We start from the raw sequence: 17,206 nt of genomic DNA, 5'->3' as shown, positions 1-17,206 counted from the left end.
TGTTTCCACGTAGGAGGTATGGCTTTTTGACCACAAGTCTTCCATGAAGGCCACTTCTGACCAGACTTCTCCAGACAGTAGATGGGTGTACCAGGGTCCCACTGTTTTCTGCAATTCTGAGCTGATTGCACTTCTGGACATCTTCTGATTGCGAAGGGAAGTAAGCATGATGTGTCTTTCATCTGCTGCAGTAAGTTTCCTTGGCTGACCACTGCGTCTACGGTCCTCAACATTGCCCATTTCTTTGTGCTTCTTCAAAAGAGCTTGGACAGCACATCTGGAAACCCCTGTCTGCCTTGAAATGTCTGCCTGGGAGAGACCTTGCTGATGCAGTATAACTACCTTGGGTCTTGTTGCTGTGCTCAGTCTTGCCATGGTGTTTGACTTTTGACAGTAAACTGTCTTCAGCAGCCTCACCTTGTTAGCTGAGTCTGGCTGTTCCTCACCCAGTTTTATTCCTCCTACACAGCTGTTTCTGTTTCAGATAATGATTGTGTTTCAACCTACATATTGAATTGATGATCATTAGCACCTGTTTGGTATAATTGTCTAATCAGACACCTGACTATATGCCTACAAAATCCCTGACTTTGTGCAAGTGAACCTAGAAGAATTGATGCTGTTTTGAAGGCAAAGGATGGTCACACCAAATATGGATTTGATGTAGATTTTTCTTTTGTTCATTCACTTTGCATTTAGGTAATTGATAAATATAATCTATTAACATATCTATTTTTGAAAGCATTCTTACTTCACAGCATTTTTTCACACTTGCCTAAAACCTTTGCACAGTACTGTATATTTTTAAATGAGTCTTTTGTGTTGCTGAGTGAGGTAGACCGAGCAGCCAGGTCTTAAGAAGGCAGAAAATTATTGGTTGGCTGGTTGGGCCACTCAGTGCTTAGTTGGCACTTCGTGTGCTTATTCAAATGATGGTTTGTGTGTACTGTATTGACACAAAACCACAATTATTTTTAAAGAGTTTGAAGAGTTTTGCAAGAATTGTTTGCTTTTGCAAGAGATGTATAATGCTTTGCTGGTTTGGTGTAAGGTTTTGTGGTTAGTGTGTAGAGTTTTGCAAAAATAGCCTATAGTTTCAAAGAGTGCCTCGGCAATCAGAAAAAAACTGTAATATAAAACTCAACCCTTGCATAATAGAAGGTTGTATTAATGTTGCATTAAATAACTGCACCAGAAGGATATATTTCTCTCTGATGTAAAAGAGCAGCATGGTCTCTGGATCTGCATTTCTGTCCAATAATATCCCTCCAGTGAACAATTACACACACAAACAATTGAGTTTAACTGTATGTTTGCAGACTACATCTAAACACTATGCATAATAAAATAATGTTGGCTTCCATACAATAGTGTCAGCTGCAGTTTGCATTGCAAAAAGTTTAATTTAATTATTGTTGCATCTCTGTTTAAAGTTTTTGAATACTTCTTATCCCCCTGTCGATTATGATAGAAACTGTGGGTACAAATATTATATTTCCCTATAGTTTAAATTTGCTTACTATAGTATGTTTTTCCAAGGTACTGCACGTAAACAATTTGTTAGCTGTTACTTCTCTTATAATATTATTATTGTTATACTGTAGCATGATCCTAAGTCAAACTCACTAACAAGCCATTCACGTTATTGAGCCAAACTTTACCTTTCTTCCGTTAACAACGAATACCAAATATTTTTATTTTTATTTTGCAGCCACTGCAGCTGTTTTAAACACCTATTCCCCCTGGACTGGGCTGCTTCATCCTAGACGTCTGTGGGTGTTTGAAAGTGGGAGAAAGTGTGGACAGGACCTTTGTGTTGTCCCGAGTGTGTGTGTGTATTCATGCACATTGCACTCACACTTTCTCAGCCCCCTGGCACAGCTGCAGCCACATCTGCACGGCTTTGTGAACAGCGCCATGCATTGCCTGCTTGGGTTCATTTTGCACGGACCACTGGACACTAAAAACGGATTGGCTTTATTTGTGGAATGCAATCCTGAAGAGTATTTGATATTTTGGGTAATAAGCTGACTGAAAAGATTAGAAGAGCCATATGCACAAAATAGTATAGTCAATGACGCTCTTAGGCAACACTATTGCATAATCTACAAAACCTTATACATCAAACCCAATTTACTAATATTATTGTTATGCATTCATTTATTAATGAGTTGCATCTGCCTTTGTTGGTATGGATAACAGTACAGGATAATCTATATGTGCTACTATATTTACAGCATTACATTATATTAGACATGGGTTAAATTACAGCGCAGTGTCCACTTTGGTTTGTTTTTTCCAGTATAACGACGTTGATAACGTTGATATTGAGCACACAAACAACTGAGATATATAACCAATCAAAGACCCCAGCCAAGAGAAAAGAGAAATTTGTTCCCTATTACTTATTAAGTGAAAAGAAGTAGGCTATGGAAATATAACGAAAGGGATGTGTAGTGTAGATAATGAAAACATGTTTTAAAGTGACAGTATTGTTTTAAGGTTCAAAGGTTTAAGTGAGTCTAAACAAGAAAAGCTAAAAACCAGGCCATTTAAACGATTGGAAGAGAGATGTCGGGACACATACAGTTTAATTCAAATCACTGACTGTCCGGGTAAAAACTTAACGTCTCATATCAGACTCAGATATTAGTTCATATGATATCCCTCTTTATAGCTACTGTAGCTCTCAATTATTGTATTTGTACTCACATTATTCACACACAGTTGAGTGGCCTATGCATTTTATATGCACTGGAGCCTCTCAGTGTAGCAGCTTATACTCACCCAGCAATTGATCTCAAATGCGGACCGGTTTCTAAGTGTTTGCGCTTTTCACAATGTCCCCCTTGTGCGCATGCACCAAATCAATCTGGAGCGGTCTGGACAAATGTGAAATCAGGGTGATTGCTAGGGGGTGCACGATATCCAAGGGGTGCAGGATTCATCCTAACACCTGTTTAATGTATTCATCTGAGAGGATTGCCAGCACAATACACAAAACACCCCCCAACTTAATGATACCATAGAAAAACAGTTACATAACAAATAGGAGTTCCTTGCCTTACAGAAGCATACATAACACAATTGTAGGCCTACCTCTTTTAATTTAACAAATGATTGTGTTCCAGTATGTTCCCAAAAATATGACGTTGTGTTGTGGCCTTATTTAATCCTGGAACAGTAATTGTGTCTGAGGAGTCTTATGGGTTTGGTGTTTCTCTTTCTAGGTTCTGCTGGACTGACATTGACCTGGAGGTGCCTGCCTATGTGTCTTCTGGGTTTTCAGCCCTGGTTGACCCCCTGTGAGGGCTGTCTTGTTCAAGGTGCTTCCAGGCCACAGAGCTCATCCACTGTCAGTACCAGTGGCCTATGGGTTTGGGGGACAGAAGGGAGCTGAGCCACATCCAGAGCCCTCCTTGTTTCATTTAATTGGAACAATGTAGACTGTGCCTGTATTGAAATACTTTATTTCATGATTCAATGCATTTATTAAATACAAATATCGCACCTGTAAACACAGCTGTAGTCTTGTATTCATCCTTACCAGTGTCGTGTGTGTTAGTCACAGGGGCTCTACTGCAATTTAATGTTTTCAAAGCACTGAAAATTGACCAGAGCACTGGTCTCCACCTGTATCCTAATACGTCTTCTCAAGGTCAGTTGCCTCTGCACTTCCCCCCTCAAATAGTGACTGATGCCCCCTGCTCAGCATTCAGTTACAGCATGTGCACCTGGCTGGAAATCCACTACAAGCAGGTACCGCTCTCTCCCTGTCCATCAGCTTTGCTTTGTAGTCTAGGACTTTAAACCTCAGCAATGTCCTGTCTTTCCCACCATTTCAGGCAATGACATTCAGTGGTTTTATGTTTTAATATTTTGCAGGATTGGAAAATCACCAGACAAATATTCCAGCAAAGAGGTTTGGTGATTTGCTGAGGACAGGTCCGTATCTTGATTCCAGACAGCTGCAATGTGTAAGACTGCTCTCTGTGCTTAAGGCAGATGTGCACAACAGAGCATGTTGGCCACTCCGGGCCTCTGGATATCTGTGTGATGTCCTGACTGTCCTGATTCTCTCCTACTCATCTGCAGGAGCCAGGATCCCGTACTCTGGAGATCCTAGTGGGGGACAAGCCAGCCTGAACACTTCCTTAGACATGGGTCAATTCTGTCCTAAAATGACTTTCTTCAAAAACTTAATGTGAGTTAAGTGATACCAGGATGTCCATCCCAGGTGACCTTCGAAGTTACAGTGCTTTTCCTGTGAGGGAAAGCAAAAGCTCAGGATGAGTCTGTTTTTTAACTTGTGTCAAGATGAAAGATTTGTAGGAAACAGCTGTCACACAGTCCTGGTCTTTGGTTTCATCCATTCATCTAAATCCCCACTTCATCTGGTATGGGCAGTGTTGTTTTAGTTATGGGGATTCTGTTAGTTATACTAATAGTTAACAATATTAGATACTATTTAGTTATAGTTATTGGATTTAAGTTAGCTATCTTGTTCTTTCTTGGTTTCTTTATAATTTTTCAGTCTACTTCTCGTTTCTGACCACTTTTTTAAACGCATCTCATGTTTTCAGATGTTGAACATCTCATTTCTCCTTCCAGAATGCGTTTAAGAGTAATATTACTATGGAACATAGATAGGAAAGTGTGTATGAAGCTTCCAAAAATGCTATCTAGCATCCTATAGGAGCTAAGGATCATGGGATATTGCCAAAATATTACTTGACATTTGACTGCCTATAACGCTTTATGGGTGGCAGATACAATGTTTGTCACTATAAAACATGTATAGGAAACCAGATGGGATCTTTCCAAGCATGACCTTCAACCTTTTCTTTCCGGTCAAAGGTGATTTTTTGGGGATTTTTGGCTTACAGCTTTCAAAAGTCATCAGTCATAATACATGTCATAAAGTGCCAAATACGTTCTTCTGAAAAAAATGTTTGAACTTTGACCCTTCCTTTAGGGTTCAAAGATCAAGTATATGTTGTTATGCCTTATAACTGCTTTCAGATTGAAGATCAAAGTATACTGCACCCTTAATCTTGACCTCTGACCTCACCTTCAATGTCAATCAATGCTTACAATTGTTGATATTGCCCTAAAGAGTGTAGATAGGCTGATGATTGCTACAGAACTCGGATAGGAACTCATATGAGGTCTATTCAAAAATGTCCTCCACTGTGACCTTTGATCTCTACTTAAGGTCAAACTGAGAACTAACTCATAACTCCTTTCATAGTGCAGTTAGGCTCATACTTACAAAGGAACACATATAGGAACCCATGTATGATGTACCTGAAAATGCCCTTTCTGATGACCTTTGACCTTCCTGTCAGGTCAAATGCAAAATCCTCTGATAAATCCTTCCAGAAAAAAGCTATGTTGCTGCATTGAAGCAACACTTCTTTTAAAAGTGTTTAACATGCTGAACTGCTTATATACATCAGATACTCTTTTAATTGGTCTTAAAACGTGGCTGTTTGCCAAGGTTGGCAAGAGAGGGGGTAAGGTCAGGGACAGAGTTCATCCCTATCAGCTAACTGGGGTCCAGGCGATGCGGAGGGGTATTTATGGCCTGGAGAGAGGGGAGGGAGGGAGAAAGGGTCAGACCAAAGCTGCTATTCCTTCAAGCCATAAAACAGTCTTCTGGTAACTTGCTGTGGTGGACAGGTAACACACATACACTTTTCTAACTAACAATCACAATTAGACAGCAGTTGACAAAAAACATGCAACATGGTACATAAGTTCAAATGAAACAAATGCCCAATATCAACATTAAACAGATCCATCAGAACAATGCAGGTAACCAACTCAATCAGATGGTTTTATATATAAAAACAAGAAAATAAAACTCCAGGGTCTTCTAGACAAGCAGGGCTGCCAGGACCACATCACTAATGCGGAGTTTCTGCAGCCTGTCACAGATGAACTGTAAGTCCAGCAGGAACTGGCGCTCATTCTCCTTCTCATCAGGGGCATATCTCCACTTACAACATCATTTCAATGCAACAACATTTCCACAGAAGTCTTGGTTGTGCCGAGGATTACGAATAATGAAAGCAATACACTTTAGATGTTGACTCAAAATCTGCTGTTATCATTCAGCGTTTAAATGACCCAGGTTTATTTTTTACTCAACAGATATCATAAAATATTCATAGCTTAGACAAAAATTGAAAATATTACAAAAAGAAAACAAAAAAAATATATGCCTATTCACCACAGTCATTATATTCATTACTTTGTATCAGGGAGTAAAACAGTAACATTTCAGCATATACCATATCCATTTCACCATATTTCATATCCTCTCATACAGTAATCAATAAACGAGAATAATGGTTCAATTTGTAGCTACACACCCACGCTTAGGAGCAATTCACACGATCTTGCACTGGTGAAAAACACATTATTATTCACATTGTGTGCAGACTTCAACTGTACTGTCATTTAAAAACATGTCATCTAAACATACCCTGCTGCAATGAAAAGAAAACGACAGATTAATGAAACGGCCTACCTAAAAGTTGCAGAGTCTTCAAGACAAAACTTGAAGTCTCCACTCACTGCCATATTTTGAAGTCAAAACAACCAAAAGGCTCTCGGTAAAACTGAAATTACTGGCAGGTAAAATCAATCAACTGTACGGCTCCGTCTCCAAACTCACTATCAGCGCTAATTAGGCGAAATCCGCAGAGCAACACAATCGAATTCCAGCGACTGTAACGTATGCGACTCACAACAATTGACGTCATACTGACCACACATCAGAAGAACAGGAAACAGTTTACAAACGAGAGGCCACTCGACCACCAGTCTGTTGTTGAATGTTCCCAAATTGTGGCTTCAACCACATTGCTGGGAGTTTGTTCAGATTATAATAACTCTCTGTGTTAAGAAGTGTCTCCCGTTTTCTGTCTTGAATGCCTTGAAGCCCAATTTCCATTTGTGTCCCCGGTTTCGTGTGTCCCTGCTGATCTGGAAAAGCTTCTCTGGTTTGATGTGGTTGATGCCTTTCATGATTTTGAAGACTTGAATCACTTGAGTCCCCACGTAGGTGAAAAGGTTCAGGTCCCTCAGTCTCTCAGTAGGACATTCCCTTCAGACCTGGAATAAGTCTGGTTGCTCTCCTCTGAACTGCCTCTAGAGCAGCGATATCTTTCTTGAAGCCCAGAACTGTCCACAGTATCCAGATGAGCTCTAACTAGTGCATTGTACAGTCTGAACATTACCGCCCTTGTTCTCAGTTCTACATTTTTGACAATATACCCTAACATCCTGTTTGCCTTTTTTATTGCTTCCCCACATTGTTTGGATGGAGAAAGTGAGGAGTCCACATAGACTGCTAGGTCTTTCTCATGCATTACTTCATCTAGTTCTATTCCTTCCTAGTGTAATTATAGTGGACATTATTGTTACCTGCATGTAATACCTTGCACTTGTCCACATTGAATTTCATCTGCCAGGTGTCGGCCCACAACTGAATATTATCTAAGTCCCTTTGAATAGCCTCTGCTGCCGAGATTTGTCCAAAGTTTGAACTTTTCCTTACTTGCTTTTTGGTTTTTGGTCAAATTCGACCACAAGTTCCTTAAGACATAGCGATCCATCAGTTCTGTTTTCTATTGCCAGCCCAGCTAATCTCTCTCGCGACACTGAAGATCAATCAAGTAGAAACAATACCAAACTTCACACGTGTTTGCTATCGCCGGTACAGACGCACTAAACAAATTAATCTGTCTGCAACTGGATGAGTCATAATGAGTGAACGAATCAAAAATAAATCAGGAAATGTAAAAATATAGACAGTACCAACATGTGTATAATTTGATCACAGAATTTAATATGTCAAACAGTAGGTGGCAGAGTTGCATTATTTACATTTTTTTCTAAATTCTTGAAGCACTATCTCTGAAACCATTAACACTTATAGCCAATACATTTACCAAGTGTGCCAAACTGAATGCACGGTCTCTGCTTTACACTCAGTTTGCAATTTAATAACACACTCCTAACATAACTGTAAACATTGGTCTCTACATTGTTACATGTTTTCAACCATGGGATGAGCATGAGGGAGGCTGGGCAACCAAATATGAGCCGCTATACTGTTGCGGGTATCATCCGGATATTTCGACATGAGAACCGGTAAGTACCTGTAAGTGCTGTAGTCGTGAGCTAATATATGAGGACGAGGCAGGTTTCAACCTTGCAAAAATAAGGTGGAGCACCAGAAATATCACTGGACACCGTACCATCATCAACGTCCAGGGACAACGTGGTGGCAGCAGAACAATGTGTGCGGATATTAGTCAAAACGACATCTTTCTCCATCATGCAATCCTAGGTCCATACAACAGTGCACACATTTCTGGACACCCTCCACAACAGACTGATCACTAATGACCAGGGGCCATAGCAGCCCAGGTACATTATCATCTGGGACAATGTTAGTTTCCACCGGGCTGCTGTGGTCCGCCAGTGGTTCACAGGTTACCCACTTTTCATCGCACTCAATCTGCCCCATACTCTCCGTTCTTGAATCCTATTGAAGAATTCTTCTCTGTATGGTGTTGGAAGGTGTATGATCGCCAGCCCCACCAATGCATACCCCTTCTACAGGCAATGGAGACGTCGATCAGGGGTCACGCCAGGCCTGGATATGGCACTCCAGGCAATACTTTCCACGCTGCCCAGCTCAAGACAACATCGCATGTGATGTGGATGAAGTCTTATGGCCAGACCCACAAAGAAGGTGAGATGTAGCCTATTTTTTTCCGAACCGTGGGATTACCTTTCAATTGTGCAATTATAACACTGCCTCCTCTGCGTACCATCTACCAAGTAAGTCTGGCAATTTCATAGATACCCATTTCCACTCTATTGCTCTACTCCAAGCTCTTTCCTCATGCGATCTACTTTCAATGATGTGCACTGTGCCAAAGACATTCATAAAACTGCACCTTGTAGTCAATTATCTCTGCTGGTGTGTTTGTCCACACAATTAGTGTTTCATTACCACAATGCATTCGTATTTAAAGTCTAATGGTTCTATGTGGTCTACCTAAACAAAATATGTAATTTTAAGTTTCAAAAAGTTAAGGTTAAACAATTTTAATAATTTTTTATTTTAATAATTTTATATATTTTTTTAACAAGCCTTTTGTGTTGCTGAGTGAGGTAGACCGAGCAACAAGGTCTTACAAAGGCAGAAAATGGTTGGTTGGTTGGTTGGTTGGTTGGTTGTAGCAAAACCAGCTCGATTGTCAGATTGTCAGATTGTCAGATTGTCAGATTGTCAGATTGTCAGATTGTCAGATTGTCAGATTGTCAGATTGTCAGATTGTCAGATTGTCAGATTGTCAGAACTCTTCTCCATGTCTCTCCCCTCAACCCATTCAGCCTGCTTTTATAGCCTTGTTTCAAGGGCCACTCCCCCAGACCAAACCATTTCCCAACACAAGGGAACAAAGAGAAAAACACAATCAAAATCATACATAAGTTATCAACGGAAGTACATCAAAATAGGTCTTTAAATGCAAATAACAAAACAAAACCTATACATCTTCAGTGCAAAATGTATACAAATACATTAAATGTACTTGCCAAACAAAGAAAAACATCTTGGGCCCCATTCTTAGGAACAGTATGGTAGGGGAACAGCATAAACCCCCAAAGAAAGATGGCCTCTGTAATGGCCTCATTGCCCTTTCAAAACATGGCCGCCCACATCCCAACAAAAACAAACCCAAAGGTAAGGTCATATTTTCCCTATTATAATCTCTTTGTGCTGCCTACAATTAATACAGGACAGATCATTTCAGTATATTTTGCTCAGGTTACCAATCCCATTTTAAGGACAAACAGCAAGGTCCCAAATTTATCAACATTAAATAAAATGTGAAGCTAGTCCCATACAACTCTACACTCAATTCAGTAGAAAGACAATCCTAACATAAAAAAAAAGCCAAAGTATCTCTTACCGTAGTAGATATTAGCTAAATTACTCAAAACACTGCTTTCTAACAACCTAAACTGTTAGACCCTTCCTATTTTCATCTACATCTCTAATTTAAACTTGGCTTGGTCAAATAGTATTACACTACAGTTACCTGACCATAATTAAAATGTATCAATGGTATAATATAATAATTTTTTTTCATAATTCCCGCCATAATTACGGAACCCCATTAATCAGTACAAGCTCATGTGTTATAAGTTAAGTTTTGTTTTTAAACACAAAATTTCATGTTAAGGAAGTGTGCAAAGTATAGTAAGCACTGATCTAATCTCATACTATACTCTCATACATGCATCAGCATATTTGTACAAAAATCACTAAGAAGCTTAAGTTAAACTGCGAGATAATGCACATTCGATTGTGGTCTACCCTGGGACCAATAAGGAAAATGAAAGATTTATACTAAACATATCACAACACCAGTGCACTGTGAATACAATAAAAACTATAAAGAATAATAATGAAGGTCACTCAAATCAATGAGGATGTTTGATTGGGCAATCACATCAGATTTACCAAGCATTAAAAATAACTGAATGATAGCTGAAGACATCTTGATGTTTGTCCTCTAGTTTTAACATACTTTGAATCATTTATAAATATGTGTGCATATATATGTATAGGAATGCAAGCTTGTCAGGTGTTGACAATATTTTAAAATATTTCCAAATATAATGTGCGTTTATTATCACAGAGACATAAAGCTAACTCAATACAGACATGCAATTTTCATGTTTTATCCCCTGAATTCCTATTTATGAGTGTCAGGTGGGAATGGAGTCTACTATGTTTATTTCATGCATTTCTTTAAATAAGTAATGAGACTAGCATTCTGGTCACGTATCAAACTGGTCCCTTTACCACTCAATCATTGCTGCTGCATGGGGTCAGCATCGCTGTGAATTGATTTGCATTGCTTGGTCTTCAGCAGTACCTTCACTTGATTGGTTAATATTGTTCTAGCTCTGGCCTTCAGGGGCTCATCTTGTGGAAGCTTTAATTTGTTATGAAAATATGTAGTTGTAATCATTATTTCAAATACGTTTATTTCTGAGAACTGAGGATTTGTTCTTATCGAAACTGTCTTTCAGGTAAAAAAAACAAAACAAATAGGGCCGTAGACTTCATAGTAAAGGGTCTATTTGCCCCCATTGCAAATCATCTGTTTCAGTACAGATGGCACAACTCCTATTCATTTTAGAATTATGATCAGAAAATATACAACATATTTTCTTCCATTGTTAATGTATTGAAGAATGACTGTAGGAGATAACAGGTAAGATTCAATACAATCTAGTTTATGTATACAGGTCTTTGATGCATATTGTAAAGGTGCTTTGCTTGGACTCAAATATTGTTTTCCACAACTTTATTTTTAGTTGAATCAATCAAACTTATGAATAGTACTGCAACAAATAGTCATGCCTAGATCAACAATTGTTTGTACCAGTCTTACTTTGTGATCTTTCACTTATTTAGATTTGGGATTGTGCATAAAACAGTCTTACTATAACATCTATAAGAAATATAAGAATATTTACTAAACTAATTCTGAACAAACAGTATTTCATATAAATATGCAGTTAGAATGGGGTCAAAGTGCTAATTCTCAGAACTCTGGCAGTAAGCATTACATTTCAAGGTTTTTGCCATATCAGCAAAATTATTTGTAGATTAAAAGCACATTAGTGGAGGGTTGTGGTTTTGGCATAGAAATTACCCAAGTAGTTTTTTTTTTTTTCTCTTTTCTGTGGATATTAAAAATAAATAATTTAAACAAATGACTCCGGAGTTCAATTTGAAATTTAATTCATTAGGACAACTTCATAAAATATGAAAGATTTTGAAGCATAAAATATGTAGAATGAGAGCATCACTTGTTTTATAATGAATTAGCCCTCCAAAAAATTGGGTCTTATATCAGTGTCAAAAGACAGTGATTGAGAACAAAATAAATGCGCACCTTATTTGTAGCTATTGATGCCCAACTCTTAAAACACTGGTGCAAACTGTGCTGACCAGCTATTCTGTTCCCCCCTTGTAGGTTCTATAACCACATTGATTTTGACTAGTCTTTAATGCGGGTCAGTTTTTGTTTGTAATATGTACATTACACACACGCAAATATATATTGATAAGCACATACATATATACTCTTACCAAAATATATAATTCATAATGTATTTGGAATATATATCTGATGAAAAATAAATATTCAGTTTTGTTTATTTGGATCATTCATGAATTTGTCTTTATTTATTTAGTATTGTATATCCTACCCTTGGAGTTACAGCTCTACAGTAATAGCCTGGCTAAGCAAAAGAAACAAGACAAAGAGTTTGAACTTTGACTACAGTTTATTAAGTAAAATTAGAATTTATAATTTGGAATCGGCATGGATGGCAACAAATGGGTCCTCATCTGTATTGCTAATCTGGAAGCGAGCTCTTCTATCTCCCCCAACAGTAATCTGCTTCCCAGTGCATCGGCCACCTTCCTTCTGCCCAGAAATGACATCGCAGTAGGTGCCAACAGGGAGGCCAGTGTTCAGAGTAACATCCATGTACCTGCCAAACAGAGCAGCAGCGCTGTAATCCTGGGCTTAGGAAGAGACACTCTGTATTCCATGTAATAAAACCACATTTGAATGAAGTTACCGTACTGTTCCTACAATATTGTAATATTTATATGTATCTATCTATGTGTATATATAGTATATATACATACATACACAGTGAAAAGCATGTAAATGTATTATAATTGAACACATTCTTGTTCTGCACATGGTAAATCCATTACACTCACCAATCATCGTTGTTGAAGACAATAAATCCTCGGTCTCCACGTCCATAAGCCACTTGGTTGCTCTCATTATCCCACCAGTTAGATAAGGGTTGGCCGTTCACAACATTACGGAAAATAACCATATTCCTGGAAAAGACGGTAAACAGCTTTTTTCATTCGTTTTCTCGATGTGCAGCCATGCAAATTCAAATATGAGATATTTGAGAATGAGAAATGATATATGTAAACTGTAAAATAACCAGTGACATGAAAATAAAGACTGACTTGATTTGGCGCCATCTGTGCTCACAAACCCAGTCATCTCCACAAGTGCTGTCGGGATTAATGGGCACAGGCTTTGTTGTTCCATCACTGTAACTTGGCGGCCCCATCCAGTCATTCTCATCCTAGTCAAACAAACATGTGATGCGACGGATTTAACCGATAAACACTTCAGGTTTGTTTTTAGACAGATCAATTGATGATAAATAAATTACAATTAAAACGTGTGTAAGAGATGAAAAGGAAATAAACTATAATAAGTATTGAAGTAGCTCTTGTGTATTTTGACTAATGTTGATAAAATAATCAGTTTAATATCCACCTTGCCATTCACTATGTGCCGTTGCCAGCGGAAACTTGACATCACCCGTGTCACTCCATAGGGATGTGCCAGCATGAAGCCTGTGGCCATTTTGTACATCCTGGGAAATATGAAAAACAAAGAAAGAGATGTTTGTTTACTCAATCTGTTTACTCAACACGGATTAACATCCAAGAGCCATCAGGTTATTGAAAAGACAGGACTTCATTTTGGTAACATTTATAAAACCTTAGATAAAATGATGGCTAATAGTAATAATGGAAGTCACAAGAATAAATGGAAATGACCTGGGATCCCAGAAGGTGAGAATTGAAGGTCCCCCGGCCCCGTGGCCTCTCTGGTTGTCATGATTGTCAACGAACACCAGAGCTTTGTCAGAAGGCATGAATCCCCAGCCCTCACCCCAATTCCTAAAAAAAGAAAAGGAAAAAGGGACCAAAAATATAGTCACATTTTGAACACACACACAATTTATATGAGCTTCTGTTAATATCTTCTGGATCTCCCTTTTTTCCACAATGCACGTTAAAATTACACATATAACAAATTTGTTTGAGACAGTCCTTTAAGGTTTTGGCCATTCACTTTTCTTTCTCTGTGAATTATTTCAGTCTGGAACTAATACACTACAAGACACAAGAGATCACATCCCCTTAGGAAGATTTAAATGTATATTACTTTTACTAGTACTGTTAATATATCACACACATTACCTCAGATATGCCATTTTTTCGCCATTCCATTTGCGAATGACGGTGCCCAACTTCGCACTGTATTTAAACTCTGTCACACGACCCAACCCATAGTAGTCATGTGCTGTTATAGCTTCTCCTCCAAGGTCAATAACCTTAAACAAATACAAAATAATACAATATTTGTTCATTAAAATATTAATACAAAGCTTAGAACAATGCTTGTATAAATTGGTAATAATTTCAATGTACCTCATTGTACCTCTCTAATTATTTTGAGTCAGGTAAGTTATGATACACTGATAAAAAAGCAAAACTCACGAATGAAATGTACAATATGATGCTGTAGACAATAATGTCAAGAAGAATATCAAGATATATATAATCAACACATATATACTATATACAGCTCTGGAAAAAATTAAGAGACCACTGCAAAATTATCAGTTTCTCTGGTTTTACTATTTATAGGTAAGTGTTTGGGTAAAATGGACATTTTTGTTTTATTCTTTAATCTACTGACAACATTTCTCCCAAATTCAAAATAAAAATATGAATGGAATGGCTGCCGTACATGTAGAGATGCTGACTGAAGAAAAATTGCAGTGGTCTCTTAATTTTTTCCAGAGCTGTATATGGTATTTCAACCCACCAACCACTCACAAATTTACAGAAGAGTCAGACTGAGGGTTTTTAATTTAAAATTGGCTGGTGGGAAGCTTTGATCTTGTCCGCACCCATGTGACTAGAAATGAATAAAACACACCTCCTGATATATGAAAGGCTTTGATCCTTTCGGGAACCATTTTGTGTTGAGGTTCTTGAGTTTGCCATAGACAGCCTCTAGATCACCAGGCCACATATGTTTACAAGCATCCACTCGGAATCCCGCAATTCCAATATCGATCAGCGTATTCATGAATTCGGCCACTTTTCCTCGGACGTAATCCTTTTCAAGAGCCAGGTCAAGAAGGCTCACCAAACGACAATCCCGCACCTGGAGAAATATGAAATTGTACAAATATAATAATTTCATGTAATAACTTTTTTTCACGCAAGGGAAATTGCTCAAATTGTAAAAAAAGAATAAACCTGATTTATATCGTTGTAGTTTTCAATATTTCCACTGCCTGTTTTACATTTGCCATCATTGAAATCCCACCAGGTGTAGGGCACGGATGGAAAATCTTTTTTGTCAGCATTGAAATAAGTGCCACATGAAGAATGAGTGCCCTCTCCTCCCGAAGAGCCACACATATGGTTGATGACTGCATCGACATAGATGTACACCTACCGAAACAATGAGAATTATGTACCACAGAGATCCATATGAAGAAATTGTGAATAAATGTTAAACTAAATTAAGTGTCCACATTTTTAGAGAGAGAGAGATTACTACAACGCTAAACATAATGCTGTACTTTTATAAATGGGGATGGGACTGAAGTGATTTCTTACCCCAACATTGTTGCATCTGGTCACCATGTCTCTCAGTTCATCTTCAGTTCCGGATCTCGAGCACAATTTGTAACTGATTGGCTGATATCTTTCCCACCAGGGTCTCCAGGGATTTGAAAGGGTGATACTCTCGCTTGGTGGAGAGATCTACTAGAAGCAGGTCAACAATGAGTAAACAAATACTAGGAAAAAAACATACAGATTTAATTTCACCCTCACAGATTACAACTTGCTTTATGCGACTTTAAAATGACATAGAAATAATCTAACAATGGTTTACGTTAAGAAGACATAGTCAACATATACTTTTGAGTAAGGCCATCTTGCTAAGAAATAAGTTATATGTTTGAGTGACAAAGTTCGATCAACACTATTATTGTCACACTTTACGTGTTGAGATACATACCTGCACCCCTCCAAACCCATTGGGCGCCAGAAAGCGTTCGCATTCTTCAGCAATGTCCGCCCAGCGCCATTCAAATAAATGAACGATGGATGTTCGGTCGGGTTTTGTATTGGGATTATGCTGAGCAAGACATAACCCAAGAGTAGCCACGAGCACAAGGAGCCTCATTGTGACCTGAGAAAAGAACAGTCCGACAGTTTCTATGAGTTTTTACCTATATATACTTTCTTGACTCCAATGCACCAGGTGGAAAACGCACTATCTTCAACTAGTGGAGATAAAGAAACCATATCAGTTCCCCTTTAAAGTCATGTGTGACAGGTGCAACATTTCAGTACACTCCCATCATGAGGAATTATATAATTTCTTACATGTTTGATTTTAATAATACAACATAAATGTACAAAACAGCTGTTAATCACATCCACAAAAATAGTTTAATAGAGTATTTTATCTGCCCATTAAGAAAGCACAGTTCTTCCTAACTATCAGGAAACACTTTGCATCTTTGTATATTGAATGGACAGGCCCCCTTCCCAAAGACACGTTTATTTTGATCTTAATGACTCTGACATCTGTAAGTAACAAGGGAGGCCGTCTTAAAATAGAAAACCATTCCCAGGTCATTAAGTTCACTTCTCTAGCTTTACTAAAGTCAAGTTGAGAACATTTTTTAAACTTTTGAAATAGTGTTTCACAGACTAAATAATGATGATAATAATAATAACAAAAAGTATGTTACCTGGGATAAAGGTATGTAGGAATAAATGGATCATCTTTTTGTTAGTTATGTTTTAAAATGTAACTTTACCTAACATGTCTAGATTCTAGGATACAGATATTGCATGTTTAGTACAAATTACTTTAGACAGTAAAGGAAATACCAGCATTCACAGTAGTATAAATAAGCTTGTTTACCTGAACCAACTGGGAGAACACGTGAGCACAGCCTCTCTATGTCAGAGAGGAAGGTCTTCAGTATGAATATGTGACTCAAATTGTGAATTATGCTACTTTTGGATTTGATCTTAGTACCATTTCTCTTTCTAGGTACATCCCTTTTTGGGTGGCTCTTTAATAATGAGGAACCAGTCAATTGTCATCTAGAAATGTCACCAATTTCTGTAGACACTCTTGCTCCATTGTCCCTTTCTTTTAGACCAGTTCACACCTGGAGTGGGGTTAGATTGGCCGTGTTTACATTTCACTGTCTGGGTTAAAGGCAG

The 17,206-nt window shown here is 38.1% G+C and overlaps 1 protein-coding gene across 1 annotated transcript; it reads right to left on the bottom strand.

Moving 5' to 3' along the window:
• Nucleotides 1-12,374: 12,374 nt before the first annotated feature.
• Nucleotides 12,375-16,964, bottom strand: amy2a (amylase alpha 2A). The gene is made up of 11 exons (XM_066692378.1): nt 16,899-16,964; nt 15,981-16,154; nt 15,575-15,721; nt 15,209-15,406; nt 14,883-15,113; nt 14,138-14,271; nt 13,712-13,834; nt 13,425-13,524; nt 13,106-13,227; nt 12,842-12,967; nt 12,375-12,603 (listed from the first exon to the last, which is right to left on the bottom strand). The coding sequence occupies exons 2-11, from the start codon at nt 16,146-16,148 to the stop codon at nt 12,414-12,416; spliced, it is 1,539 nt and encodes a 512-aa protein (XP_066548475.1). The 5' UTR covers nt 16,149-16,154; nt 16,899-16,964; the 3' UTR covers nt 12,375-12,413.
• Between the last annotated feature and the right edge of the window lie 242 nt (nt 16,965-17,206).

This window comes from Amia ocellicauda, chromosome 19 (genome assembly GCF_036373705.1).
Source record: "Amia ocellicauda isolate fAmiCal2 chromosome 19, fAmiCal2.hap1, whole genome shotgun sequence".
Lineage (NCBI taxonomy): Eukaryota > Metazoa > Chordata > Actinopteri > Amiiformes > Amiidae > Amia > Amia ocellicauda.
Note: the sequence above shows the minus strand (reverse complement) of the source record. Positions and strands in the feature narration are given on the sequence as shown.